Raw genomic sequence first — 25,350 nt, 5'->3', positions numbered from 1 at the left:
CTTTCAAAATGCAGTTGTACAGCGCCATATTTTCCATTCTAACGGAAACCCTGAGGGTTTCGTTTATGGAATAGAAACACATAATATTATTCAAATGAATTAAGCAAGTACCAGTCAAAAGTTTGGACACACCTACTCATTCCAGGATTTGTCTTTGTTTTTACTTTTTTCTACATTGTAGAATAACAGTGAAGACGTCACTACTATGAAATAACACCGTTCTCCCGCGTGCCCTGCATTCTGTAGTACAGACTTGGCCTGCTCTCTCTTATGTAAGGAATTAGGCACTTTCCCATGTTTACTACTGTATGTATTGTAGACTGCACAGTAGCCTAATAAACAAATAAACACATTTCGTTAATAAAATAATTATAAAAAATACTCTTTCAAAATGCAGATGTTGATTTAGTTATGGATCCATAACGAATTACTATGGGAATAAATATCACTGATTTACAGAAATATTGAAACAAAGTTGTCTAATGAAGGCACACAATTTAGAATCCTCCGATCATGTAGCCTACTTCCGATCGTCATGTTGTACATCGCCATATTTTCCTTTTAATCCTAACGGAAACCCTGAGGGTTTTGTTTTTCATTTTTCTCTTAATAGAAACACCATAATATTAATCAAATTAATTAAGCCAAATTTCTTAAAATCAGTCCCATATACTATGTTATTACAAAAAAGGTTTTAAATTCTCTGGTAATGCCAATACGGAATACTATCAAATGCTTCTCAAAGATGCCCTCTGGTGGTCAAACTAGCAAAAACTTGTAGTAACAGGAAAAAATGGCTGAGAATTTAAATGACATGCCACAGAATGCTGCAGCAGCACGCAGGGTGTGCCGCATTATGACGCAACTTTTAAAGGAGGAAACACTGTATACCATCTATACACCTGTACTATTTACTGTATACACCTATACTAACTATACACCAATACAAAATATACTAACTATACACCTATACTATCTACACTCATTTACTATCTATATACCTATACCCTTTATACACCTATACCATATACTGTATACACTGATGCTATCTACACACCTATACTATCTACTGTAAACACCTATACTAACTATACAACTACACTACCTATACACCTATACTATCTATACACCTACACCATCTACTGTATACACCTATCTACAGTAAACGTCTATATTATCTATACACCTGTACAATATATACACCGATACTATCTACTGTATACACCTATACTATCTACACAGCTATACTATCTATACACCTGTACTATCTATAAACCTATACTATTTAATGTATAGACCTATATTATCTACTGTATACACCTATACTAACTATACCTATACTAACTATACTCCTTTACTATCTATACACCTATACTATCTACTGTATACACCTATACTGTCTACACAACTACAGTTGAAGTCAGAAGTTTACATACACCTTAGCCAAATACATTTAAACTCAGTTTTTCACAATTCCTGACATTTAATCCTCGTAAAAATTCCCTGTCTTAGGTCTGTTAGGATCACCACTTTATTTTAAGAATGGGAAATGTCAGAATAATAGTTGCGATAATTATTTATTTCAGCTTTTATTTATTTCATCACATTCCCAGTGGGTCAGAAGTGTACATACACTCAATTAGTATTTGATAGCATTGCCTTTAAATTGTTTAACTTGGGACAAATGTTTTGGGTAGCCTTCCACAAGCTTCCCACAATAAATTGGGTGAATTTTGGCCCATTCCTCCTGACAGAGCTGGTGTAACTGAATCAGGTTTTTAGGCCTCCTTGCTCTCACACACTTTTTCAGTTCTGCCCACAAATTTTCTATAGGACTGAGGTCAGGGCTTTGTGATGGCCACTCCAATACCTTGACTTTGTTGTCCTTAAAACATTTTGCCACACATTTGGAAGTATGCTTGGGGTCATTGTCCATTTGGAAGACCCATTTGTGACCAAGCTTTAACTTCCTGACTGATGTCTTGAGATGTTGCTTCAATATATCCACATCATTTTCCTCCTCATGTTGCCATCTATTTTGTGAAGTGCACCGTCCCTCCTGCAGCAAAGCACCCCCACAACATGATGATGCCACCCCCGGGCTTCACGGTTGGGATGGTGTTCTTTGGCTTGCAAGCTTACCCATTTTTCCTCCAAACATAACGATGGTCATTATGGCCAAACAGTTCTATTTTTGTTTCGGCAGACCAGAGGACATTTCTCCAAAAAGTACAATCTTTGTTCCCTTGTGCAGTTGCAAACCGTAGTCTGGCTTTTTTATGGCGGTTTTGGAGCAGTGGCTTCCTTGCTGAGCGGCCTTTCAGGTTATGTTGATATAGGACTCATTTTACTGTGGATATAGATACTTTTATACCTGTTTCCTCCAGCATCTTCACAAGGTCCTTTTGCTGTTGTTCTGGGATTGATTTGCACTTTTCGCACCAAAGTATGTTCATCTCTAGGAGACAGATCGCGTCTCCTTTCTGAGTGGTATGATGGCTGCGTGGTCCCATGGTGTTTATACTTGCGTACTATTGATTGTGGTACCTTCAGGCATTTGGAAATTGCTCCCAAGGATGAACCAGACTTGTGGAGGTCTACAATTGTTTTTCTGAGGTCTTGGCTGATTTCTTTTGATTTTCCCATGATGTCAAGCAAAGAGGCACTGAGTTTTAATTTAGGCCTTGAAATACATCCACCGGTACATCTCCAATTGACTCAAATGATGTCAATTATCCTATCAGAAGCTTCTAAAGCCATGACATCATTTTCTGGAATTTTCCAAGCTGTTTAAAGGCACAGTCAACTTTATGTATGTAAACTTCTGACCCACTGGAATTGTGATACAGTGAATTCTAAGTGATATAATCTGTAAACAATTGTTGGAAAAAATACTTGTCATGCACAAAGTAGATGTCCTAACCGACTTTCAAAAACTGTAGTTTGTTAACAAGACATTTGTGGAGTGGTTGAAAAACGAGTTTTAATGACTCCAACCTAAGTGAATGTAAACTTCCGACTACAGCTGTACCTATACTATCTATACACCTATACTAACTATACGCCTATACGATCTATACTCCTTTACGATCTATACACCTAAACTATCTACTGTAAACATCTATACTATCTATACACCTATACTATCTACTGTATACACCTATATTATCTACTGTATTCACCTATATTATCTATACACCTATACTAACTCTACACACCTGTACTATCTACTGTAAACATCTATACTAACTATACACCTATACTAACTATACACCTGTACTATGTATACACCTGTACTATGTATACAGCTATACTATCTACTATATATACCTATACTATCTACTGTATACACCTATATTATATACTGTATAAACCTATATTATCTATACTAACTATACACCTATACATCCTATACAGCTATACTATCTATACACCTATACTATCTATACACCTATACTATCTACTATATACACCTATACTATCTACTGTATACACCTATACTGTCTACACACCTATACTATCTACTGTATACACCTATACTATCTACTGTATACACCTATACTGTATACACCTATACTGTATACTGTCTACACACCTATACTATCTACTGTATACACCTATACTATCTACTGTATACACCTATACTGTATACACCTATACTGTATACTGTATACACCTATACTATCTACTGTATACGCCTATACTGTATACTGTGTACACCTATACTGTCTACTGTATACACCTATACTGTCTACACACCTATACTATCTACTGTAAACATCTATACTATCTCTACACCAATACTAACTATACATCTATACACCTATACTAACTATACACCTGTACTATCTATACAGCTATACTATCTACTGTATACACCTGTACTATCTATACAGCTATACTATCTACTGTATACACCTATACTATCTCTACACCTATACTATCTACTGTATACACCTATACTATCTCTACACCTGTACTATCTATACAGCTATAAATCTATACACCTATACTATCTACTTTATACAGCTATACTGTCTACTGTATACACCTATACTGTCTACTGTATACAACTATATACTGTCTACTGTATACACCTATACTATATACACCTGTACTATCTATACAGGTATAAATCTATGCAGCTATACTATCTACTTTATACACCTATACTGTCTACTGTATACACCTATACTATCTACACCTGTACTATCTATACAGGTATAAATCTATGCTGCTATACTGTCTACTCTATACACCTATACTGTCTACTGTATACACCTATACTATTTACTGTGCACACCTATACTATCTCTACACCTATACTATCTACTGTATACACCTGTACTATCTCTACACCTGTACTATCTATACAGCTATAAATCTATGCAACTATACTATCTACTTTATACACCTATACTGTCTACTGTATACACCTATACTGTCTACTGTATACACCTCTACTGTCTACACACCTATATTATCTACTGTAAACATCTATACTATCTCTACACCTGTACTATCTATACAGGTATAAATCTATGCAGCTATACTATCTACTTTATACCCCTATACTATCTACTGTATACACCTATACTGTCTACTGTGAACATCTATACTTCCTATACACCTGTACTGTCTACTGTATACACCTATACTGTCTACTGTATACACCTATACTATCTATACACCTATACTATCTACAGAGGCAAGAAAAATGTGAACCCTTTGAAATTACCTGGATTTCTGAATAAATTGGTCATGAAATTTGATCTGATCTTCATCTAAGTCACAACAATAGACAAACATTGTATGCTTAAACTAATAACACACAATTTAGTGTATGTTTCTTGTCTATATTGAATACATAATTTAAACATTCACAGCGTAGTTTGGAAAAAGTATGTGAACCCCTAGGATAATGACTTCTCCAAAAGCGAATTGGAGTCAGCTAACCTGCAGTCCAGTCAATGAAATGAGATTGGAGATGTTGGTTAGAGCTGCCTTGCCCTATAACGAACTCACAAAATGTGAGTTTGCTATAGACAAGTTGTCTATAAATGGAGAAAGTTCATCACTGTTGCTACTCTCCCTAGGAGTGGCAATCCTGCAAAGATGACTGCAAGAGCACAGCGCAGAATGCGCAATGAGGTTAAGAAGAATCAGAGAGTCAGCTAAAGACTTACAGAAATCACTGGAACATGCTAACATCTCTGTTGATGAGTCTACGATTCATAAAACACTAAACAAGAATGATGTTAATGGAGGACACCACGGAAGAAGCCACTGCAGTTTTGCACACTATTGGCATTCTCTCAACCAGCGTCACCTGGAATGCTTTTCCAACAGTCTTGAAGGAGTTCCCACATATGCTGAGTACTTGTTGGCTGATTTTCAATTACTCTGCGGTCCAACTCATCCCAAACCATCTCAATTTGGTTGAGGTTGGGTGATTGTGGAGGCCAGGTCATCTGATGCACCACTCCATCACTCTCCTTCTCGGTAAAATAGCCCTTTCACAGCCTGGAGGTGTGTTGGGTCATTGTTCTATTGAAAAACAAATGATATCCCATCTGGTTTGGGCTTAGTGGGGCTGGCGTATCACCGCAGAATGCTGTGGTAGCCAAGCTGGTTTAGTGTGCCTTGAATTCTAAATAAATCATAGACAGTGTCACCAGCAAAGCACCTCCACACCATCACATCACCTCTTCCATGCTTTATGGTGGGAAATACACATGTGGAGATCATCCGTTCACCCACACCGTGTCTCACAAAGACATGGCGGTTGGAACCAAAAATCTCCAATTTGGACTCATCAGACCAAAGGACAGATTTCCACCGGTCTAATGTCCATTGCTTGTGTTTCTTGGCCCAAGCAAGTCTCTTCTTCTCATTGGGGTCCTTTAGTAGTGGTTTCTTTGCAGCAATTCGACCATGAAGGTCTGATTCATGAAGTCTCCTCTGAACAGTTGATGTTGAGATGTGTCTGTTACCTTGAACCTGAACTCTGTGAAGTATTTACTTGGGCTGCAATTTCTGATGCTGGTAACTCCAATGAACTTATCCTCTGCAGCAGAGGTAACTCTGGGTCTTCCGTTCCAGTGGCGGTCCTCATGAGAGCCAGTTTCATCATAGCACTAGATGGATATTGCGACTGCAGTTGAAGAAACTTTGAAAGTTCTTGAAATATTGACTGACCATCGTCTTAAAGTAATGATGAACTGTAGTTTCTCTTTGCTTATTTGAGCTGTTCTTGCCATAATATGTCAAGAACAGGTTTTTATTGTTTTATTGACCTTGTCTTTGTAATCTTTGCTGATGCTTGTTGGGATCAATAAACTACTTTACTCTGTAGAAGTGTGATCTGAATTATAAAATGCTATGGGATCAGTTTGATGCATGGTTTAAATTTATGTTGGTGATCCACACTGATGGTTTGTAAATCTTATTCAATTTGTTTATTGCTATATTTCTTTAAATCCCCTTTTCAATCACATTTTTAAAGACACTTCAGAATATTGCCCTCAGGCCACTTTGTATAGAAGATTAATATTTTCACACAAGGTCAATGGATTCAGAGGATACCAGTGTGCAAATTAAGCCATCATACATTCAAAAACGGCAATTACTGAAGAACACCTGAATGTGTGGGTCAGATGAGGTTCACGTCCTTGCTTTGAAATTAGAATACATAACAATGTGTTTGTAAATGTCTTTGTAGTTCTATTACAAGGCCTCTCACACCTCTCTACTGGCCACAAAGAATGACAGAATGTTTCTTCTTCTATTCTAATTTATGCAAATCATCTCATACAAGGTTAATTCAATTAAGTCACTGGTATATTATACTGGTGTAGTATACAGTGGCTTCATAAAGTATTCACACCCCTTGACCTTTTCCAATTTGTGTTGTGCAAGAGCCTGAATATAAAATGGATTCAATTGGGATTTTGTGTCACTGGCCTACACACAATAACCCATAATGTCAACATGCAATTATGTTTTTCATTTTTTTTACAAATTTAATAAAAAATTAAAAGCTGAATTGTCTTTAGTCAATAAGTATTCAACCCCTTTGCCTAAATAAGTTCAGGAGTAAAAATGTTCTTAACAAGTCACTTAAGTTGCAATAGTGGATGGTGTATCAATATACCCAGTCACTACAAAGATACAGGCGTTCTTCCTCACTCAGTTACCGGAGAGGAAGGAAACTGCTCGGGGATTTCACCATGAGGCCAATGGAGACTTTAAAACAGTTACAGAATTTAATTCCTGTGATAGGAGAAAACTGAGAATGGATTAAAAAAATTGTAGTTACTCCACAATACGAACCTAAATGACAGTGTAAAAAGGATGCCTGCACAGAATACAAAGCAATTAACTTTTTGTTCTAAATTTGTCCTGAATACAAAGCGTTACATTATGTTTGGGGCAAATCCAATATACTACTGAGAACCACTCTCCATATGTTCAAGCATGGTAGTGGCTGCATCATGTTATGCGTATGCTTTGTAATCGTTAAGGAATGGGGAGTTTTTCAGGATAAAAAAACTAAATGGAGCCAAGCACAGACAAAATACTAGAGGAATACCTGGTTCCGTCTGATTTCCTCCAGACACTGGGAGATTAATTCACCTTTCAGCAGGACAATAACTTATAACACAAGGCAAAATATTCACTGGAGGTAGTTACCAAGAAGAAAGTGAATGTTGTCGAGTGGCCGAGTTACAGTTTCGACTTAAATCTGCTTGATAATATATGGCAAGACATGAAAATGGTTGTCAAGGATCAACAAGCAATTTGACAGAGCTAGAATAATATTGTACATCCAGGTGTGCAAAGCACTGAGATTTACCCAGAAAGATTCACAATTGTAATCTCTGCCGAAGGTGATTCTAATGTGTATTTATTCCGTGGTGTGAATACTTATGTAAATTAGGGATTTCTGTATTTCATTTTCAATACATTTGCGAAAAACTCTAAAAACATGTTTTCACTTTGTCATTATGAGGTATTGTGTGTCGATGGGTTAGAGGAAAACAATTATTAAATCAATTTAGGAATTCGGTCTGTAACAACAGAATGTGGAATAAGTCAAGCGGTATGAATACTTTCTGAAGGCACTGTAGATACATACGTAGATAGTGTAGGTGTATAGTTATTATAGGTGTATGGATAGTAAAGGTTAATGCAGTAGATAAAATAGGTGTATACACTAGATAGTGTAGTTCTAAAGATTGTATAGGTGTTTACAGTAGATAGTCTAGGTGTATAGTTAGTATAGGTGTTTACAGTAGATAGTCTAGGTGTATAGGTGTATACAGTAGATAGTATAGGTGTTTACAGTAGATAGTATAGGCGTATATACAGTGCCTTGCAAAAGTATTCACCCCTCTTGGCATTTTTTGTTGCATTATTTTGTTTCATTACAACCTGTAATTGAAATCTTTTTTTATTTGGATTTCATGTAATGAACATGCACAAAATAGTCCGAATTGGTGAAGTGAAATTATCTTTTTTTTTTTTTTTATACAAAATGGAAAAGTGGTGCATGCATATGTATTTTGCTATGAAGCCCCTAAATAAGATTCGGTGTGACCAATTACCTTCAGAAGTCACATAGTTAGTTAGATTGCACACAGATGGACTTTATTTAAGTGTCACATGATCTCAGTATATATACGTCTGTTCTATAAGGCCCCAGAGTCTGCAACACCACTAAGCAAGGGGCACCACCAAGCAAGCTCCACTATGAAGACCAAGGAGTTCGCCAAACAGGTCAAGGACAAAAAATTGAAAGAATATGGCACCAGAACAAACCTGCCAAGAGTGGGCCGCCCACCAAAACTCACAGACCAGGCAAGGAGGGCATTATTCAAAGAGGCAACAAAGAGACCAAAGATAACCCTGAAGGAGCTGCAAAGCTCCACAGCGGAGATTGGAGTATCTGTCCGTAGGACCACTTTAAGCCGTACACTCCACAGAGCTGGGCTTTACGGAAGAGTGTCCAGAAAAAAAGCCATTGCTTAAAGAAAAAAATAAGCAAACACGTTTGGTGTTTGCCAAAAGGCATGTGGGAGACTCCCCAAACATATGGAAGAAGGTACTCTGTTTAGATGAGACTAAAATTGAGCTTTTTAGCCATCAAGGAAAACGTTATGTCTGGCGCAAACCCAACACCTCCCCATTACCCCAAGAACACCATCCCCACAGTGAAGCATGGTGTGGCAGCATCATGCTGTGGGGATGTTTTTCAGGGACAGGGAAACTGGTCAGAATTGAAGGAATGATGGAGGGCACAAAATACAGAGAAATTCTTGAGGGAAACCTGTTTCAGTCTTCAAGAGATTTGAGACTGGGACGGAGGTTCACCTTCCAGCAGGACAATGACCCTAAGCATACTGCTAAAGCAACACTCGAGTGGTTTAAGGGGAAACATTTAAATGTCTTGGAATGGCCTAGTCAAAGCTCAGACCTCAATCCAATTGAGTATCTGTGGTATGACTTAAAGATTGCAGTCAACCAGCGGAACCCATCCAACTTGAAGGAGCTGGAGCAGTTTTGCCTTGAAAAATGGGCCTTTGAAGAAAGGTGTGTGTGTGTGTGTGTGTGTGTGTGTGTGTGTGTGTGTGTGTGTGTGTGTGATATAGATAGTATAGGCGTGTAGATAGTATAGGTGTATACAGTAGATAGTATAGATGTATAGATACTATATGTGTATAGATAGTATAGGTGTTTGCAGTAGTTAGTATAGGTAAAGGTGTATAGATAGTAAAGGTGTATACAGTAGATATAAGCATATAGATAGTATAGCTGTATAGGTGTGTAGGTAGTATAGGTGTTTACAGTAGATATTATTGGTATAGGTGTATAAATAGTATAGGTGTATACAGTAGATTTTATAAGTATAGGTGTATAGATGGTATAGGCGTGTAGATAGTATAGATGTATAGATACTATATGTGTATAGATAGTATAGGTGTTTGCAGTAGTTAGTATAGGTAAAGGTGTATAGATAGTATAGGTGTATACAGTAGATATAAGCATATAGATAGTATAGCTGTATAGATAGTATAGGTGTGTAGGTAGTATAGGTGTTTACAGTAGATATTATTGGTATAGGTGTATAAATAGTATAGGTGTATACAGTAGATTTTATAAGTATAGGTGTATAGATGGTATAGGTATATAGAGAGTATAGGTGTATATAGTAGATAGTATAGGCGTATAGATAGTATAGGTGTGCAGATAGTATAGGTGTGTAGATGGTAAAGGTGTTTACAGTAGATAATATAGGTGTATAGATAGTATAGGTATACAGATAGTATGGGTGTTTCCAGTAGATAGTATAGGCATATAGATAGTATATGTGTAGAGATGTTTACAGTAGAGAGTGTAGGTGTATAGATTGTAAAGGAGTATAGATGGTATAGGTGTATAGATAGTACAGCTGTGTACATAGTATAGGTGTATACAATAGATATAGGTATATAGATTGTATTGGTGTATAGATAGTATAGGTGTATAGATAGTATAGATGGTATTGATGTTTACAGGTGTATAGTTAGAATAGGTGTTTATAGTAGTTAGTTCAGGTGTATACAGTAGATAGTATAGGCATATAGAGTAGCTGTATAGGTGTATACAGTAGATAATATAGGCGTATACAGTAGATAGTATAGGCATATAGATTGTATAGATAATATCGGCATAAAGATATTAAAGCTGTAAAGCTGTATAGATAGAAAAGGCATATAGATAGTAAAGCTGTATAGATACTATAGGTGTGTAGATTGTATAGGTGTTTACAGTAGATAGTGTATGTGTTTGGATAATAATATAATTGTTTACAGTAGATAGTATTGGTGTATAGATAGTATATGTGTATGGATAGTATAGGTATGTATATAAAATCAGCAAGAAAAGAAACGTCCTCTCATTTTCAACTGCGTTTATTTTCAGCAATCTTAACGTGTAAATATTTGTATGAACATAAGATTCAAGAACTGAGACTTGAACTGAACAAGTTCCACAGACATGTGACTAACAGAAATGGAATAATGTGTCCCTGAACAAAGGGAGGGTCAAAATCACAAGTAACAGTCAGTATCTGGTGTGGCCACCAGCTGCATTAAGTAAAGCAGTGCATCTCCTCCTCATGGACTGCACCAGATTTGCCTGTTCTTGCTGTGAGATGTTACCCCACTCTTCCACCAAAGCACCTGCAAGTTCCTGGACATTTCTGGGGGGAATGGCCCTAGCCCTCACCCTCCGATCCAACAGGTCCCAGACGTGCTCAATGTGATTGAGATCTGGGCTCTTCGCTGGCCATGGCAGAACACTGACATTCCTGTCTTGCAGGAAATCACGCACAGAACGAGCAGTATGGCTGGTGGCATTGTCATGCTGGAGGGTCATGTCAGGATGAGCCTGCAGGAAGGGTACCACATGAGTGAGGAGGATGTCTTCCCTGTAACGCACAGCATGGCGATTGCCTGCAATGACAACAAGCTCAGTCCGATGATGCTGTGACACACCGCCCCAGACCATGACGGACCCTCCACCTCCAAATCGATCACGCTCCAGAGTACAGGCCTCGGTGTAACGCTCATCCCTTCGACGATAAACGCGACGATCATCCCTGGTGAGACAAAACTGCGACTCGTCAGTGAAGAGCACTTTTTGGTCCTGTCTGGTCCTGCGGCGGTGGGTTTGTGCCCATAGGCGAAGTTGTTGCTGGTGATGTCTGGTGAGGACCTGCCTTACAACAGACATACAAGCCCTCAGTCCAGCCTCTCTCAGCCTATTGCGGACAGTCTGAGCACTGATGGAGGGATTGTGTGTTCCTGGTGTAACTTGGGCAGTTGGTGTTGCCATCCTGTAACTGTCCCGCAGGTGTGATGTTCGGATGTACCGATCCTGTGCAGGTGTTGTTACACGTGGTCTGCCACTGCGAGGACGATCAGCTGTCCGTCTTGTCTCCCTGTAGTGCTCTCTTCGGCGTCTAACAGTACGGACATTGCAATTTATTGCCCTGGCCACATCTGCAGTCCTCATGCCTCCTTGCAGCATGCCTAAGGCACGTTCACGCAGATGAGCAGGGACCCTGGGCATCTTTCTTTTGGTGTTTTTCAGAGTCAGTAGAAAGGCCTCTTTAGTGTCCTAAGTTTTCATAACTGTGACCTTAATTTCCTACCGTCTGTAAGCTGTTAGTGTCTTAACGACCGTTCCACAGGTGCATGTTCATTAATTGTTTATGGTTCATTGAACAAGCATGGGAAACAGTGTTTAAACCATTTACAATGAAGATCTGTGAAGTTATTTGGATTTTTACGAATTATCTTAGAAAGACAGGGTCCTGAAAAGGGGACGTTTCTCTTTTTGCTGAGTTTAGTTAGTATTGGTGTGTACAGTAGATAATATAGGTGTATAGATAGTATAGTCGTATAGATAGTGTAGGTGTATAGATGGTATATATGTTTACAGTAGATAGTATTGGTGTGTAGAGAGTAGAGGTGTATAGATAGTATAGGTAAATAGTTAGTATAGGTTTATACAGAGGATAATTTAGGTGTATAGATAGATAGTATAGGTGTTTACTGTAGATAGTATAGGTGTTTACGAGTAGATAGGTGACGTAGGTGGTGTTTACAGTAGATAGTGTCTAGATAGTATAGGTATATAGTTAGTATAGGTGTATACAATAGATAATATAGGTGTTTAGATAGCATTGGTGTATACATTAGATAATATAGATTGTGTAGGTGTATAGATAGTATCACTTTATATAGTATAGGTGTATAGATAGTATAGGTGTATCGCTAGTATAGGTGTTTACAGTAGATAGTATAGGTGTATAGATAGTATGGCACATAGATAGTATATGGGTATAGATAGTATAGGTGTATACAGTAGATAGTATAGGTGTATAGATTTTTAAGGTGTAGATAGTATAGCGTATAGATAGCATAGGTGTATAGATAGTACAGCTGTATAGATAGTATAGGATGTGAACCCTTTTGTTAATACCTGGATTTCTGCATAAATCGGTCATAAAATTTGATCTGATCTTCATCTAGGTCACAACAATAGACGAACACAGTCTGCTTAAACTAATAACACACTAACAATTATACGTTTTCATGTCTTTATTGAGAACACCTTGTCAACATTCACAGTTTAGGGTGGAAAAGTATGTGAACCCTTGTATTTAATAACTGGTTGACCCTCTGGCAGCAATAACCTCAACCAATTGTTTTCTGTAGTCAGGAGGAATTTCAGACCATTCCTCTGTACAAAACTGCTTCAGATCAGCAATATTCTTAGGATGTCTGGTGTGAACTGCTCTCTTGAGGTCATGCCACAGCATCTCAATCGGGTTGAGGTCAGGACTCTGATTGGGCCACTCCAGAAGTCGTATTTTCTTCTGTTGAAGCCGTTCTGTTGTTGATTTACTTCTGTGTTTTGGGTCGTTGTCCTGTTGCATCCCCCAACTTCTGCTGAGCTTCAGTTGGCTGACAGATAGCCTAACATTCTCCTGCAAAATGTCTTTATAAACTTGGGAATTCATTTTTCTGGCGATGATAGCAAGCTGTCCAGGCCCTGAGGCTGTAAAGCAGCCCCAAACCATGATGCTCCCTCAACCATACTTTCCAGTTTGGATAACATTTTGATGTTGGTGTGCTGTGCCTTTTTTTCTCCACATATAGTGTTGTGTGTTCCTTCCAAACAACTCAGCTGTAGTTTCATCTGTCTACAGAATATTTTGCCAGTAGCGCTGTGGAACATCCAGGTGCACTTTTGCAAACTTCAGACGTGCAGCAATGTTTTTTTTGGACAGCAGCGGCTTCTTCCATGGTGTCCTCCCATGAACACCATTCTTGTTAAGTGTTTTACGTATCATAGACTCTTCAACAGAGATGTTAGCATGTTCCAGAGATTTCTGTAAGTCCTCAGCTGACACTCTAGTATTCTTTTTAACTTCATTGAGCATTCTGTGCTGTGCTCGTACAGTCATCTTGGCAGGACAGCCACTCTTAGGGAGAGTAGCAACAGTGCTGAACTTTCTCCATTTATAGACAATTTGTCTTACCATGGACTGATGAACATCAAGCCAATAATTATTAATCTTAGGTCTTCTGAGATCGCTTTTGTTCGAGGCATGGTTCACATCAGGCAATGCTTCTTATGATTAGTAAACTCAAATTTTGTGAGTTTTTTTATAGGGTAAGGCAGCACGAACCAACATCTCCAATCTTGTCTCATTGACTGGACTGCAGGTTAGCTGACTCCAATTAGCTTTCGGAGAAGTCATTAGCCTAGGGGTTCACATACTTATTCCAACCTACACTGTGAATGTTTAAATGACGTATTCAATATAGACAAGAAAAATACAATAATTTGTGTGTTATTAGTTTAAGCACACTATGTTTGCCTATTGTTGTGACTTAGAGGAAGATCAGATCAAATTTGATGACCAATTTATTCAAAAATCCAGGTAATTCTAATGGATTCACGTACTTTTTCTTGCCATGTATAAAATATATATAACACTTTTTTGGTTACTACATGATTCCATGTGTGTTGTTTCATAGTTTTGATGTCTTCACTATTATTCTACAATGTAGAAAATTGGAAAAATAAAGAAAAACCCTTGAATGAGTTGGCGTGTCCAAACTTTTGACTGGTACTGTGTATATATATATATATATATTAGCACTTAGCATATCTCTAGCCATCTAGCTTACCTAAATTACATTCGCTAACATAGCATTGTTACTTATATCTTCTGTTACTTCATGGTTTATTCTTACAACCACATATTTGCCTTATGACAGATGTGTACCTCAGTTCAAATAGTATATGCTGACTATTTGTGTGTGTGTGTGTGTGTGTGTGTGTGTGTGTGTGTGTGTGTGTGTGTGTGTGTGCGTGCACAGCAATGGTACACCAGCTCCATGAAGGGGGTGTGTGCGTGGCTGACAGACAGACTGGACCTTCAGCTCCACATGTACCAGCTGAAAACACTCATCAAGATTGTCAAGGTAACGCGCATTGTTTTGGTGTGAGTGTACACTGTCAACATTCACAGTAAGCTGTAGCCCTAATCGAGACTGTCATTTTTCATGTTGGACATGAGGTATATGGAATCATGTGCTTTGTAAATAATGTTATTAATAATTACTTGGGAAATTATATGCTTTATTTTTTATATATCTGATTCTGAACATTTAGTCTAGTCAGCGCCAGATTAATGCAGAGGATTAAATGGGCTGAAGCCTAGGGGGCCCTAAAATAAATAAATAAGGAAATATATCCAGTAGGTACACTGAGTGTACAAAACATTAGGAACACCTTCCTAATATTGAGTTGCACCTCCTTTTGCCCTCAGAATAGCCTCAATTCTTCAGTGCATGGACTCTACAAGGCGTCAAAAGTGTTCCACAGGGATGCTGGCCAATGTTGACTCCAATGCTTCCCAAAGTTGTGTCAAGTTGGCTGGATGTCATTTGGGTGGTGGACCATTATTGATACACACGGGAAACTGTATAGCGTGAAAAGTTGCAGTTCTTGACACCAACCGGTGTGCCTGGCACTACTATACCCCGTTCTAAGGCACTTAAATCTTTTGTCTTGCCCATTCACCCTCTGAATGGCACATATACACATTCCATGTCTCAAGGCTTACAAATCCTTCTTTAACCTGTCTCCTTCCCTTAATCTACACTGATTTGAAGTGGATTTAACAAGTGACATCAATAAGGGTTTCATAGCTTTCACCTGGTCTGTTTATGTCATGAAAAGAGCAGGGGTTCCTAATGTTTTATACACTCAGTGTATTAAATAAGTAGTGTAAAAAAGATATATATTTGACTGCAACCTCCAACCACAGGAGGACTCAGGAGCCCGCTCTCAATGAGTGTAGACAGAGTGCTGCCGCTCTGCTAATCATCAGATGGGGGAAGAAAGGAGGTAGGGGGCCCACGTGGGTAACTAGGGGGCCCTGCCTTGGATGGGTAACTGATTCAGCCTTTTGGGGACTTTAAGCAGGTAAAACACTTTATTCGCCCCCCTTTTGACCGCAGAGCGAAAGTTAATTTCCTACAACTCAACACATTTTGCCATGGGGTGGAGAGAACATGTTGCAGTTTTATTAAAGTAAGTTTTAAGCAGTTCTAAACATTTTGCCATGGGGTGGAGAGTCATTTTTGCAGTTTTAAAACGAATTACCTGCCATTCTAAACATTTTGCCATGACTTATGTCATGTTAATGATAACTGAGTGAGAGTGACTAACAAAATCAATGGGGGCCATGTGTGCCCGTTTGGTATTCGGGCCAGGATTACTACAAGTTTAGATAGCTGGCTAGACTAACTTAAATAACAACACCTGTGATGGAAACCAGGTAGTTTCAGTACAGTTTATAAATGCAGACAGATCATTTGTTCATTCGACATGGTGAGATCTTTTTGTGTCGGTAAAATTAACTATACGAGAAATGGTGGTGGAAATATTGATTTATAAATATTGATATAATAACGATAGAATCGACGTAAACTTGGAGTCACGATGATATGGTGTGTTGTCCTCCCACTGACTTGAGAAGCCATGCAGTCTATTAGGCTACAGATGACATAGGTTATGATGAACTTCACTGGGTGGTAAAAGTTCACGGTGATGAGCGTCATGCTCCTTTCCAGTAAGTATCGAGGGTCTTATTTTTGGTGATATGATTGATGCTTGACTGCCGTTTGACAAATAAAAATATTATTTCCATAATAATCCAATTTTATAGACTAGCCTACCCGCACAGCCTACCTGCACTATATCTGTGAGCTGTTGGCTAGAGCAGGGTTTTCCCAGTGCATCATCACGCACTGACTCTGTTTGGTGGAAACACCAATGGTGGGAAAATGAGAATTTTTTGGTTTATGCAGATTTTTTAATATTCGCATGAAAATCTGTTGCCAATTGGATGGAATTGTGTATCCTACTCTGAGCAGTAAGTAGAGACCCCGACTGAGCCCCCCCCCCCCCCCAACAGTACTCCTCACTGCATTCTCTACCAGAAAGTTGGTTGGCCGTCTTTGATGTCACGTAGGTTGATACATTGCTATGTTTTCAATTACAGTGCATTCGGAAAGTATTCAGTCCCCTTGACTTTTTCCACATTTTGTTACTGACTACTTTCCCGAATGCACTGTATAAAGCCTTTTTACAAAACTCCCACTGTACCTGTCATTACTAACCTTTAGAGATATGAGTTACCACACCTGGTCTCAGGGATGGATAACTGGTCTCTACTGAGTTAGTTAAATCCAATTACATTTTTTTTGCACTGAATTTGTGGAACAATCTTCAAAATGTTGTTAAATGTGATGTTTCATTATTTTGTGTAATTTATGTAATTCAGGGCTCATCTGTAAAAAAAGACCTTGGTCTCAGTATGACTCCCTGATCAAAAAAAGTATATTTACATTTTAAATATGAATGGTTATTGGCACCTAGATTGAGTACACTCAGACATTGGAGCCCAATTTGGATGGACCTATTGAAGAAGACCACAGTGGCCTTGAATCTTGCCTTTGTCCAAATCTGTTCAGTTCCACTATTCAGCACACAACAGGCTATTGTTCCACCATTCAAACCTGACAGTCTATTCTGTTCTGACCATTCACACTCAGTCTCGGTTTCCCATTGAGAGACGTCTCCATGTTCTGTGCTTTTCTGTTTGGTTTCACCCACAGAAGACCTACCGAGACTTCCGGCTCCAAGGAGTCCTGGATGGAACCCTGAACAACAAGAGCTATGAGACCGTCTACAACCGCCTCACCGTAGAGGAGGCCACCATGGCGGTCAAGGCCGGCGACGGTCTCCAAGGCATCACCATGAGGGACAGTGATGAGGAGGATGGGTGAACCTCTCCCTATAGTGCCAAGTCTGGTGTCCCTCGCATATAGACTGGAATGGGAAGTGTGCATGTATGTGTACAGGAGATGGAAGGGGTGGAGATTACGTGTGTGTGTGTGTGCAACAGAAGGAGATGGAGGGCTTGTAAAACACACTTAAGTCTATGATGAAAACATCCATCATTGTGATCCTCCCCCACTTACTCCAGTAGTGGCTACCTTCACAGCCATAATGATAATGATGTCAGTACAGCTCAGTGGTCACCAACTGGTAGCCTTCAGTGCAGTTTCCGTTTGTTTATTTCATTTGTTTGTTGGTTTCTTTGTACTTTATTTTAATAGTGATGTAGATCAAGAAAAAAGAAACAAGTTGTGCTCTTATGGTTACCTAGATACAATCATGCCAATTGAAACAGGTTTCAGAGGTCTCGCCAATTGCAGGTCCATTCTGTGGTAAATGTACAAAGTGCATTATGAGGACATTATGAGTACATTTCAGGGTGCTTATGAGGACATTATGAGTACATTTCAGGGTGCTTATGAGGACATTGAGGTTGTTCTTACATAATCACCCTGAAAGAGCGATGATACAGCCAATATACATATGTTTATGCTCTACTGTATGAATGTAATGCATTGGCTAAAGTGCTACATTGTCATTTAATGTATTTAGGCTATGCTCGAGTGTGTTATCCTTCACAAGAGTTGGACACATTTACATTTACGTCATTTAGCAGACGCTCTTATCCACAATATACATTCAAAGCTGTGTCCAATAGGCTAAAGCTGATTGATAGTGCATTATGTTATGAATCTGAATTGATGTCTTAACTGTAATACTTCAATGAGTTTGTGTCAGTGGAGTTCAAAGACAAAACAAATGGGAAAAATATAGGAAATATATTTCTATTGTCTTCTGTGCACCTGTTTTTTATTCAGGTGTGAATGTTCTAAGTGTTAGAATTAAAGTGTTTTTAAAGCAATCATGGTGTCCTGAATTTCTCCATAAACTATATTAACAGCCCAATCTGTAATAAGGGCCCTTGTATTGTTAAGGTGATGGACAGAGCTGGGAAATCTAACACTCTCAAGTTAATACATGGAGCTACACATATTTAAAGCTATTTGCTAAAATACTTAAATCACAACAAAAACAAACAATTGAGTAATGCAAAATATATAAACATTTACGTTGTGTTCTTCAAAAATCATATACCATTACCTAATATACAAATTGTGAAGTTCTATTTGCCAACAGTTTATAGTTTTGTTAGTATAGACTCCATCTTGATCTCGACTTTGACTGTCATGTGTTGGCTTAATATTGAATAAAGGCTAATAGCCATTTTGTTTTGTTCTCAAAATGATCTGAATTTCAGAACTGGTGAATTTATTGAGACATGACAACCTAATTTCAACTAATCATCTGTTCAATTTTATCATGGGCAGACTATACAACATGACACACACACATTGTGTTTTCGTTGAGTTTACATCTTTTCAAAATAAATGCAAGTGATGGGGAGAATTGAGCATCAGGCAACCTCTGCCCACGTCCAGCTGGCCGTCTATGTCTCCGCTAGCATCACGTCGTTCTGCCGTGGACTTAACCAATCAGAATATCCCCATATGTAGGCTATTCATTACTGACAGAATCTAACTACACATTAGTTAATGGTCGGTTAGTTTATGATTGAGGCAGTATTATAATTTGTGAAGGCTTAAGTCTTTGCTAAAAAGAATCATAAGACAATGTGAATTGGGCTACACTACTACATTATAGGAAGGACTATAAGCAATATGGGTTCATTTTCAAAATAGAAGTCTACTGAAGGAGCTTCTTATGATTTTTTTAATTAGGCCTATAGGCTAGTTTTGGTCCGGAGCATTTTCACAACAGAAACGATTATTTCCCCAATTAAAAGAAAGGTACTCGTGCAGTTATGCCTATTGATTTTCGTTACACGTCTGATAATAATTTGGCTTTCAGCATATAGGTCTAACCTTACATTATATTGGTGAAGTGTCATTTATTTTAGCAATGATTCAGTAACGTTTAGCTTAACAGGAAAGGTAAATAATATCTAATTATATATGCTATTTTTGATCATACTTATGCATTGAGATTAGTAATAGGTCTAAAGATAATGGTAAACCATGTAGGCCTATTGGCTGAAAACATTTATCGGCTATACTTAGACTGTTATTATTAATGTTATTATTGTTAGTAGTATTATTATTACTAGCCTATTATTATTAGTATATTATTATGCATCACTGTTTATACCTGAGCTGCGTCCTCATTGATTTACCTAAATGATCCTTGCAATAGAAGTGAGCAGTATCGTATTCTCTTCTCATAGAATAAGAATTGAAGGAAAATAAAACACAAGGGATTAACGCAAATTTAAACCAAAACTTGGTGTAATTATACAAGATTTTAACGTCATTCAACTGATGACACATAATTTATAATTCTATGAAAGATGTATGGGTCTAAATCCCACCGCATTAATGAATAGCAAGCCATATGGGTTTCAGTCAGATCTCCAAAATCTTCAACAGAAAGAAATTCGAGCAGCGAGAATGCATCCCGCTAAATCTCTTAAAGCTATAGGCTATTTAATACCAAACAGCTAGCATTTTAACCAAGAAATCAACTTAAAATATAGTCACTTATGAATTTCGACAATATTGTATATATTTTTAATAACACTAATCATTACTCCAATAATTATGCAATACCATTAATAATAATAATAATATATTATTACTTTTAGTGCTACTTAAATTAGAAGAAAAAACAACGTCAATATTATTGTATATCTATTTATAGGCCGATCTCTTTATAGTCGGTGAAACTCCATCATTCATTTCTCAATGTAGCCTATATTTTTTCATTTCAACTGAAAGAAATCAAACACTGTAGACGTAAGTCTGAATAAAGGTTGCTGTAACTGAAGAAATGTTCAATCAATGCGCATATTTACCTTTTCTTATTGTCATGATTGTCATTGAGCATCCGTCTGGATACGCCCAGATGAAACGTTCCACCGTATTACCAATGTGACTTCGCCCGGAACAGGGTACAAGCTTTCATTACTCTATATTTGCTAGAGTAGTCATTGCTCTGATACAAAGTAGGGTACACCTCTCTTGATTGCTCAAACTCTCTATAGTCCTTGAGGCACTTATGGAGCTCACCACTCACCGCGTGCACTCACCGCAGTCCCACCGGCTTTGGTGGGTTTGGTATAACACATGGGACACTGTTCTCACCATAGAATTAGAACAATTATTCATTTAATAAGATCTCTATGGTTCTCACCTTGAGCTCCCTCGTGTATACTGGCAGACTGCCTAAAAAATGAATAGTTCTACTTAAATTAACTTTGTGTTTTATGTAAATACTGAAGTCTATATTCAATACCCAAAATGTAAAGGCCTATAATTTAAGACAAGCGCCAAAGGCCCTTGATCACAGCATGTAGCGTTATATCTTAGCCTTTTATCAAAATGGATCGACTATAATTAAGATTAGATAGTAATGTGTTCTTAATAGTAGTTTGTCTTATTAGTGAATTGCTATAGAGGTTTGGAAACCAAATGTTTTATTTGGATGTATGAACTATTGAGGTATAGTAAACCTATAGAGAGTATAATTATACTACTGTCTAATCTATTATTAAATACATGTCCTTGAATAGCCTATATGATTAGCATAATATGGATAGGCCAATATTGCAATCACCCATTCGTAAAACCAGTGCCTATTATTTTATATTGTTGCATGCGTAAAATAGCATACAGGTAACCACACATACTGTATATGATGAGCGAAAAAAAATGTCAAATGCTGACATCCTCTGACCCCACACAGCGCCCGTCGTCTTGTGCGATTTCAAATGATGTCACATGAAGCCACAAGGGGACCTCAGATTTGCCAAACACTTTACAGTTGAACAAGACTGGCCACTAAAGAACACCTCATTCGCGACGCGGGTGACACACGCACCCATAGCAGTAGTAGAGGGGCCACAAGTGGAGAATTGATGGAAGAGAATTTAGCAATTACCTACTTTTTCTTCTTAGATGGTAACGATTGGTGAGCTTTTGGCTGCGCAATTGACTCAACACGACATATTGAGCAGTCCCGCAAGACATAAGTGCTGATTGTCCAGAATCAACGTAAACGAGAACAGTGAGGGGGCTTGCGTCGACCCAGAGTGCGCCGAATGATGTCCTTTCTAGCGGGGCAGTGAGAAGGAATCAAAGGTATCTACAAAAGGAGCTCTTACGCCGGCTTTCCAAAAGGTGTCGTTTTGAAAGTCATGGAGGGTGCGCTCTATCACTCAGCGGGAATTTTCGGCTCCCCCTCGGCTTCTGAAAACTTGACTGCAGGCGGAAAGATGATCACCCCCACCAAGCCTCTCGCTTTTTCGATCGAACGGATTATGGCCAGGACGCCCGAGCCAAAGTCGATACCTTTCCCCAACCTATTCCATCACACTCCGGTGGGTAGGCCTGAAGCAGACCCGAAGCAAGCACTCAACATGACTTCATCACTACATTGCATGATACCATTCGTGCCACTGGCATACGAACCGGGTCATAAACTAAATATTAATGGATTAGATACGAGTCAATTTGAGGCTTCCTCCTATAATTCAAATGAGTTGGTGGGCATTGGTTTGAACTATAAGAACGAACAACCAGATGTGAGCCCGTCGGTGGGACAATACAAACTCTTTCGACCGCGGGTGGTGAACCAGTCGTCTTTTCATGCCATGGGGGCCGTGTGCTACCTGAACTGCGGGGAGAGTGCGTGCCCACCTCCGGCCAGCATCGTAAACATCCACCCCATGGCCTCCTACTTTCTCAACACTCCGCTGCAACATGCGCGCCAGAGAGCTTTTCTCGCGGAGAAAAATAAAGTGTCTCACTGCACAGACAGATATCCATCCGGAGTTGCATTTAAAGACATTTCCCAAACTCAACTCCATCACTACATGAAAGAGAGTGCACAGATTCTATCCGACAAACTATTCAAGGGCTCTTCCAAATTGAACAGTGCTTGCGCAAGCGGCAAACCCAAAGTATTCACCTGCGAGGTTTGCGGAAAGGTAAGAACATACATTTCGTACATGTGGTGGTCTCTGCCTTACGGGCCTGCTTGATGTTTTAAAAAAATTGTTAATTTTATAATTATATATATTTCTATTCACAGGTGTTCAATGCCCACTACAATTTAACGCGCCACATGCCCGTGCACACCGGAGCGAGACCATTCGTCTGCAAAGTATGCGGCAAGGGATTTCGACAAGCAAGCACCCTTTGTCGCCACAAAATTATTCATACTCAGGTATTCTATTCAATCATCATCATCATCATCATCATCATCATCATCATCATACCCAAAGCCGTTCACAATCACGCGATGTTCTATTTGTTTAAGCTATAGAAAAACCACAAAATAGGGCTACATCTTTGGAAAATGTTTTAGAACAACGCACCAATGCTATGATTGTATTTCAGGCTATATTCATATTGTGGCCTGGTGTTGAACTGTATAGTATTTTTTACGTTCACTTGTAGTCCTATATACACAATCTTATTGAAAAGTAAATAGCGTAGTTTATTCTATTTACCAATTTTACTGTACAGTTTTCGTTGGATCCCAAATAATATGTTTCTAAAATCACATTAATTTCTACATATGCCCTTCACAGGAAAAGCCTCATAAATGCAACCAGTGTGGAAAAGCGTTCAACCGGAGTTCAACTCTTAACACACACACACGAATCCATGCAGGTTACAAACCCTTCATCTGTGAGTTCTGCGGTAAAGGATTTCATCAGAAAGGTGAGAAAGAATGTTCATCTATTCAAGTCTTTTGGATTATGTGATTATTTCTATTATGCGATTATTTCTTTGCAATATCTGGATATAATATGATTTATTCTGCTTTGAGAAAAATATATTGATTCCGTTCAGAACTAAATGTATGTTGCTCATTTCAACTCAGACTAAATATACAATGAATGTATGCCTTAATGGATGACTTGGCTTAAAACGGAATTGACAACTAACTGTGGCACTGACTCTTTACAATATTGTTGACATCCACTTTCTTTTTTACATTGCTTTTCAAGGTAACTACAAGAACCACAAATTGACGCATAGCGGCGAGAAACAGTTCAAGTGCAACATCTGCAACAAGGCCTTCCACCAAGTGTACAACCTGACGTTCCACATGCACACGCACAATGACAAGAAGCCATTCACGTGCCCGACTTGCGGCAAGGGATTCTGCCGGAACTTTGACCTGAAAAAGCACATCCGAAAACTACATGATCTCTCTGGCTCCAAATCCCCTGTCACTCTCGTCACGGGCGAAACTCACTAAAAAGTTCCGGCGCTAAAACGCCAACCGTTGCGCCTTTACGCTTATTTGCTCAAATCTGGAAATAAACGTGCGATTTTAGAAGATGTTGTGGACATTTACATTTGAGTCATTTAGCAGACGCTCTTATCCAGAGCGCCTTACAGAACCATTCTATTAGTACATATTTTCCTTGAATTTTACATTATAATGTCATTATACTGTTGTTTTCTTTAAATCTCAGGATTACTGTAAAATGTCAATATTTATTTGAAATTGTAACACAAATAATTTAAGAGAATAATTGAAGACTATATACAAATTATTTTTTGTTGTGATGAGTGTGGTAGCCTACCCCATTTTGTATGATGCCCTTGCTAAAGTTACATGATTTGCCAACATTTGTGTATATGCAAAGTTTTCAGTGTTGGGGAATAGCGAATTTCATGTAGTTGAACTAGTTAACTACATTTTGCATAAGCTTGGTGGTAGTTGACCTAAATTCAAATCTAGGTAGTGTTTTAAGTAGTTAATGACTTATTATTTTGTGCCATATAGCGGTGTAGCTAACTACTGGAACTACACACTACTTTTTTGCTAAAATAAAATATGGTTGAAGTAGGCAATCATTTCCTTTTTTTGCCAACAGATCGGTTTAAGTCTGACTTGAAACATCGTTGTGTTTAATTGGCTAAATGACACATTTTGTTAACCCCAATGTGGTCACTTCTTGCAATTTGTAGTGCATGACATGCATTTCAGATTTACATATGATAGTTTTTCACAAAGTAGGATGGATGTAGTGAATTACTTTTTCAAAGTAACTTCAGTTAAGTAAAATATATTTATCTTAAGGGTAGCTTTAGTGTAGCTTAACTTAAGTAATTGGTAGCTTGGTAAACTATATTTTTTGACTAGCTTCCCCAACACTGAAAGTTTGGCAAAAAAAACGAACGTCTTTGACACGTATAGGCTACATTGTTAAGCAGGTGCACATACTAAATAATGTAAGTTATGAAAAGAAAATAATGACAATAAAATGAAACTGTGTATATGTCA

The 25,350-nt window shown here is 38.3% G+C and overlaps 2 protein-coding genes across 2 annotated transcripts in view; both read left to right on the top strand.

Moving 5' to 3' along the window:
- The window catches only part of LOC106584541 (calcium-dependent secretion activator 2), a 95,408-nt gene extending 76,516 nt beyond the window's left edge, over nucleotides 1-18,892 (top strand). Inside the window, exons 16-17 of the mRNA XM_082968253.1 lie at nucleotides 14,940-15,044; nucleotides 17,748-18,892. Of these exons, the coding sequence (XP_082824379.1) occupies nucleotides 14,940-15,044; nucleotides 17,748-17,918 (276 nt within the window). The 3' untranslated portion in view covers nucleotides 17,919-18,892. The remainder of the gene's footprint in view (nucleotides 1-14,939; nucleotides 15,045-17,747) is intronic.
- Nucleotides 18,893-21,859: 2,967 nt separating this feature from the next.
- LOC106584552 (fez family zinc finger protein 1) lies at nucleotides 21,860-25,350 on the top strand. The gene is made up of 4 exons (XM_014169983.1): nucleotides 21,860-23,032; nucleotides 23,137-23,271; nucleotides 23,639-23,771; nucleotides 24,062-25,350. The coding sequence occupies exons 1-4, from the start codon at nucleotides 22,241-22,243 to the stop codon at nucleotides 24,313-24,315; spliced, it is 1,314 nt and encodes a 437-aa protein (XP_014025458.1). The 5' UTR covers nucleotides 21,860-22,240; the 3' UTR covers nucleotides 24,316-25,350.

This window comes from Salmo salar, chromosome 23, assembly GCF_965601325.2.
Source record: "Salmo salar chromosome 23, fSalSal1, whole genome shotgun sequence".
Taxonomy (NCBI): domain Eukaryota; kingdom Metazoa; phylum Chordata; class Actinopteri; order Salmoniformes; family Salmonidae; genus Salmo; species Salmo salar.
Note: the sequence above shows the minus strand (reverse complement) of the source record. Positions and strands in the feature narration are given on the sequence as shown.

Excerpts from the sequence above, each read along its gene's own strand:
- LOC106584552 (XM_014169983.1), top strand. The coding sequence starts at position 22,241 with ATGGAGGGTGCGCTCTATCACTCAGCGGGAATTTTCGGCTCCCCCTCG. Across the intron at positions 23,272-23,638 it reads ACAAAATTATTCATACTCAG|GAAAAGCCTCATAAATGCAA; the intron begins GTATTCTATTCA and ends TGCCCTTCACAG. Across the intron at positions 23,772-24,061 it reads TAAAGGATTTCATCAGAAAG|GTAACTACAAGAACCACAAA; the intron begins GTGAGAAAGAAT and ends TTGCTTTTCAAG.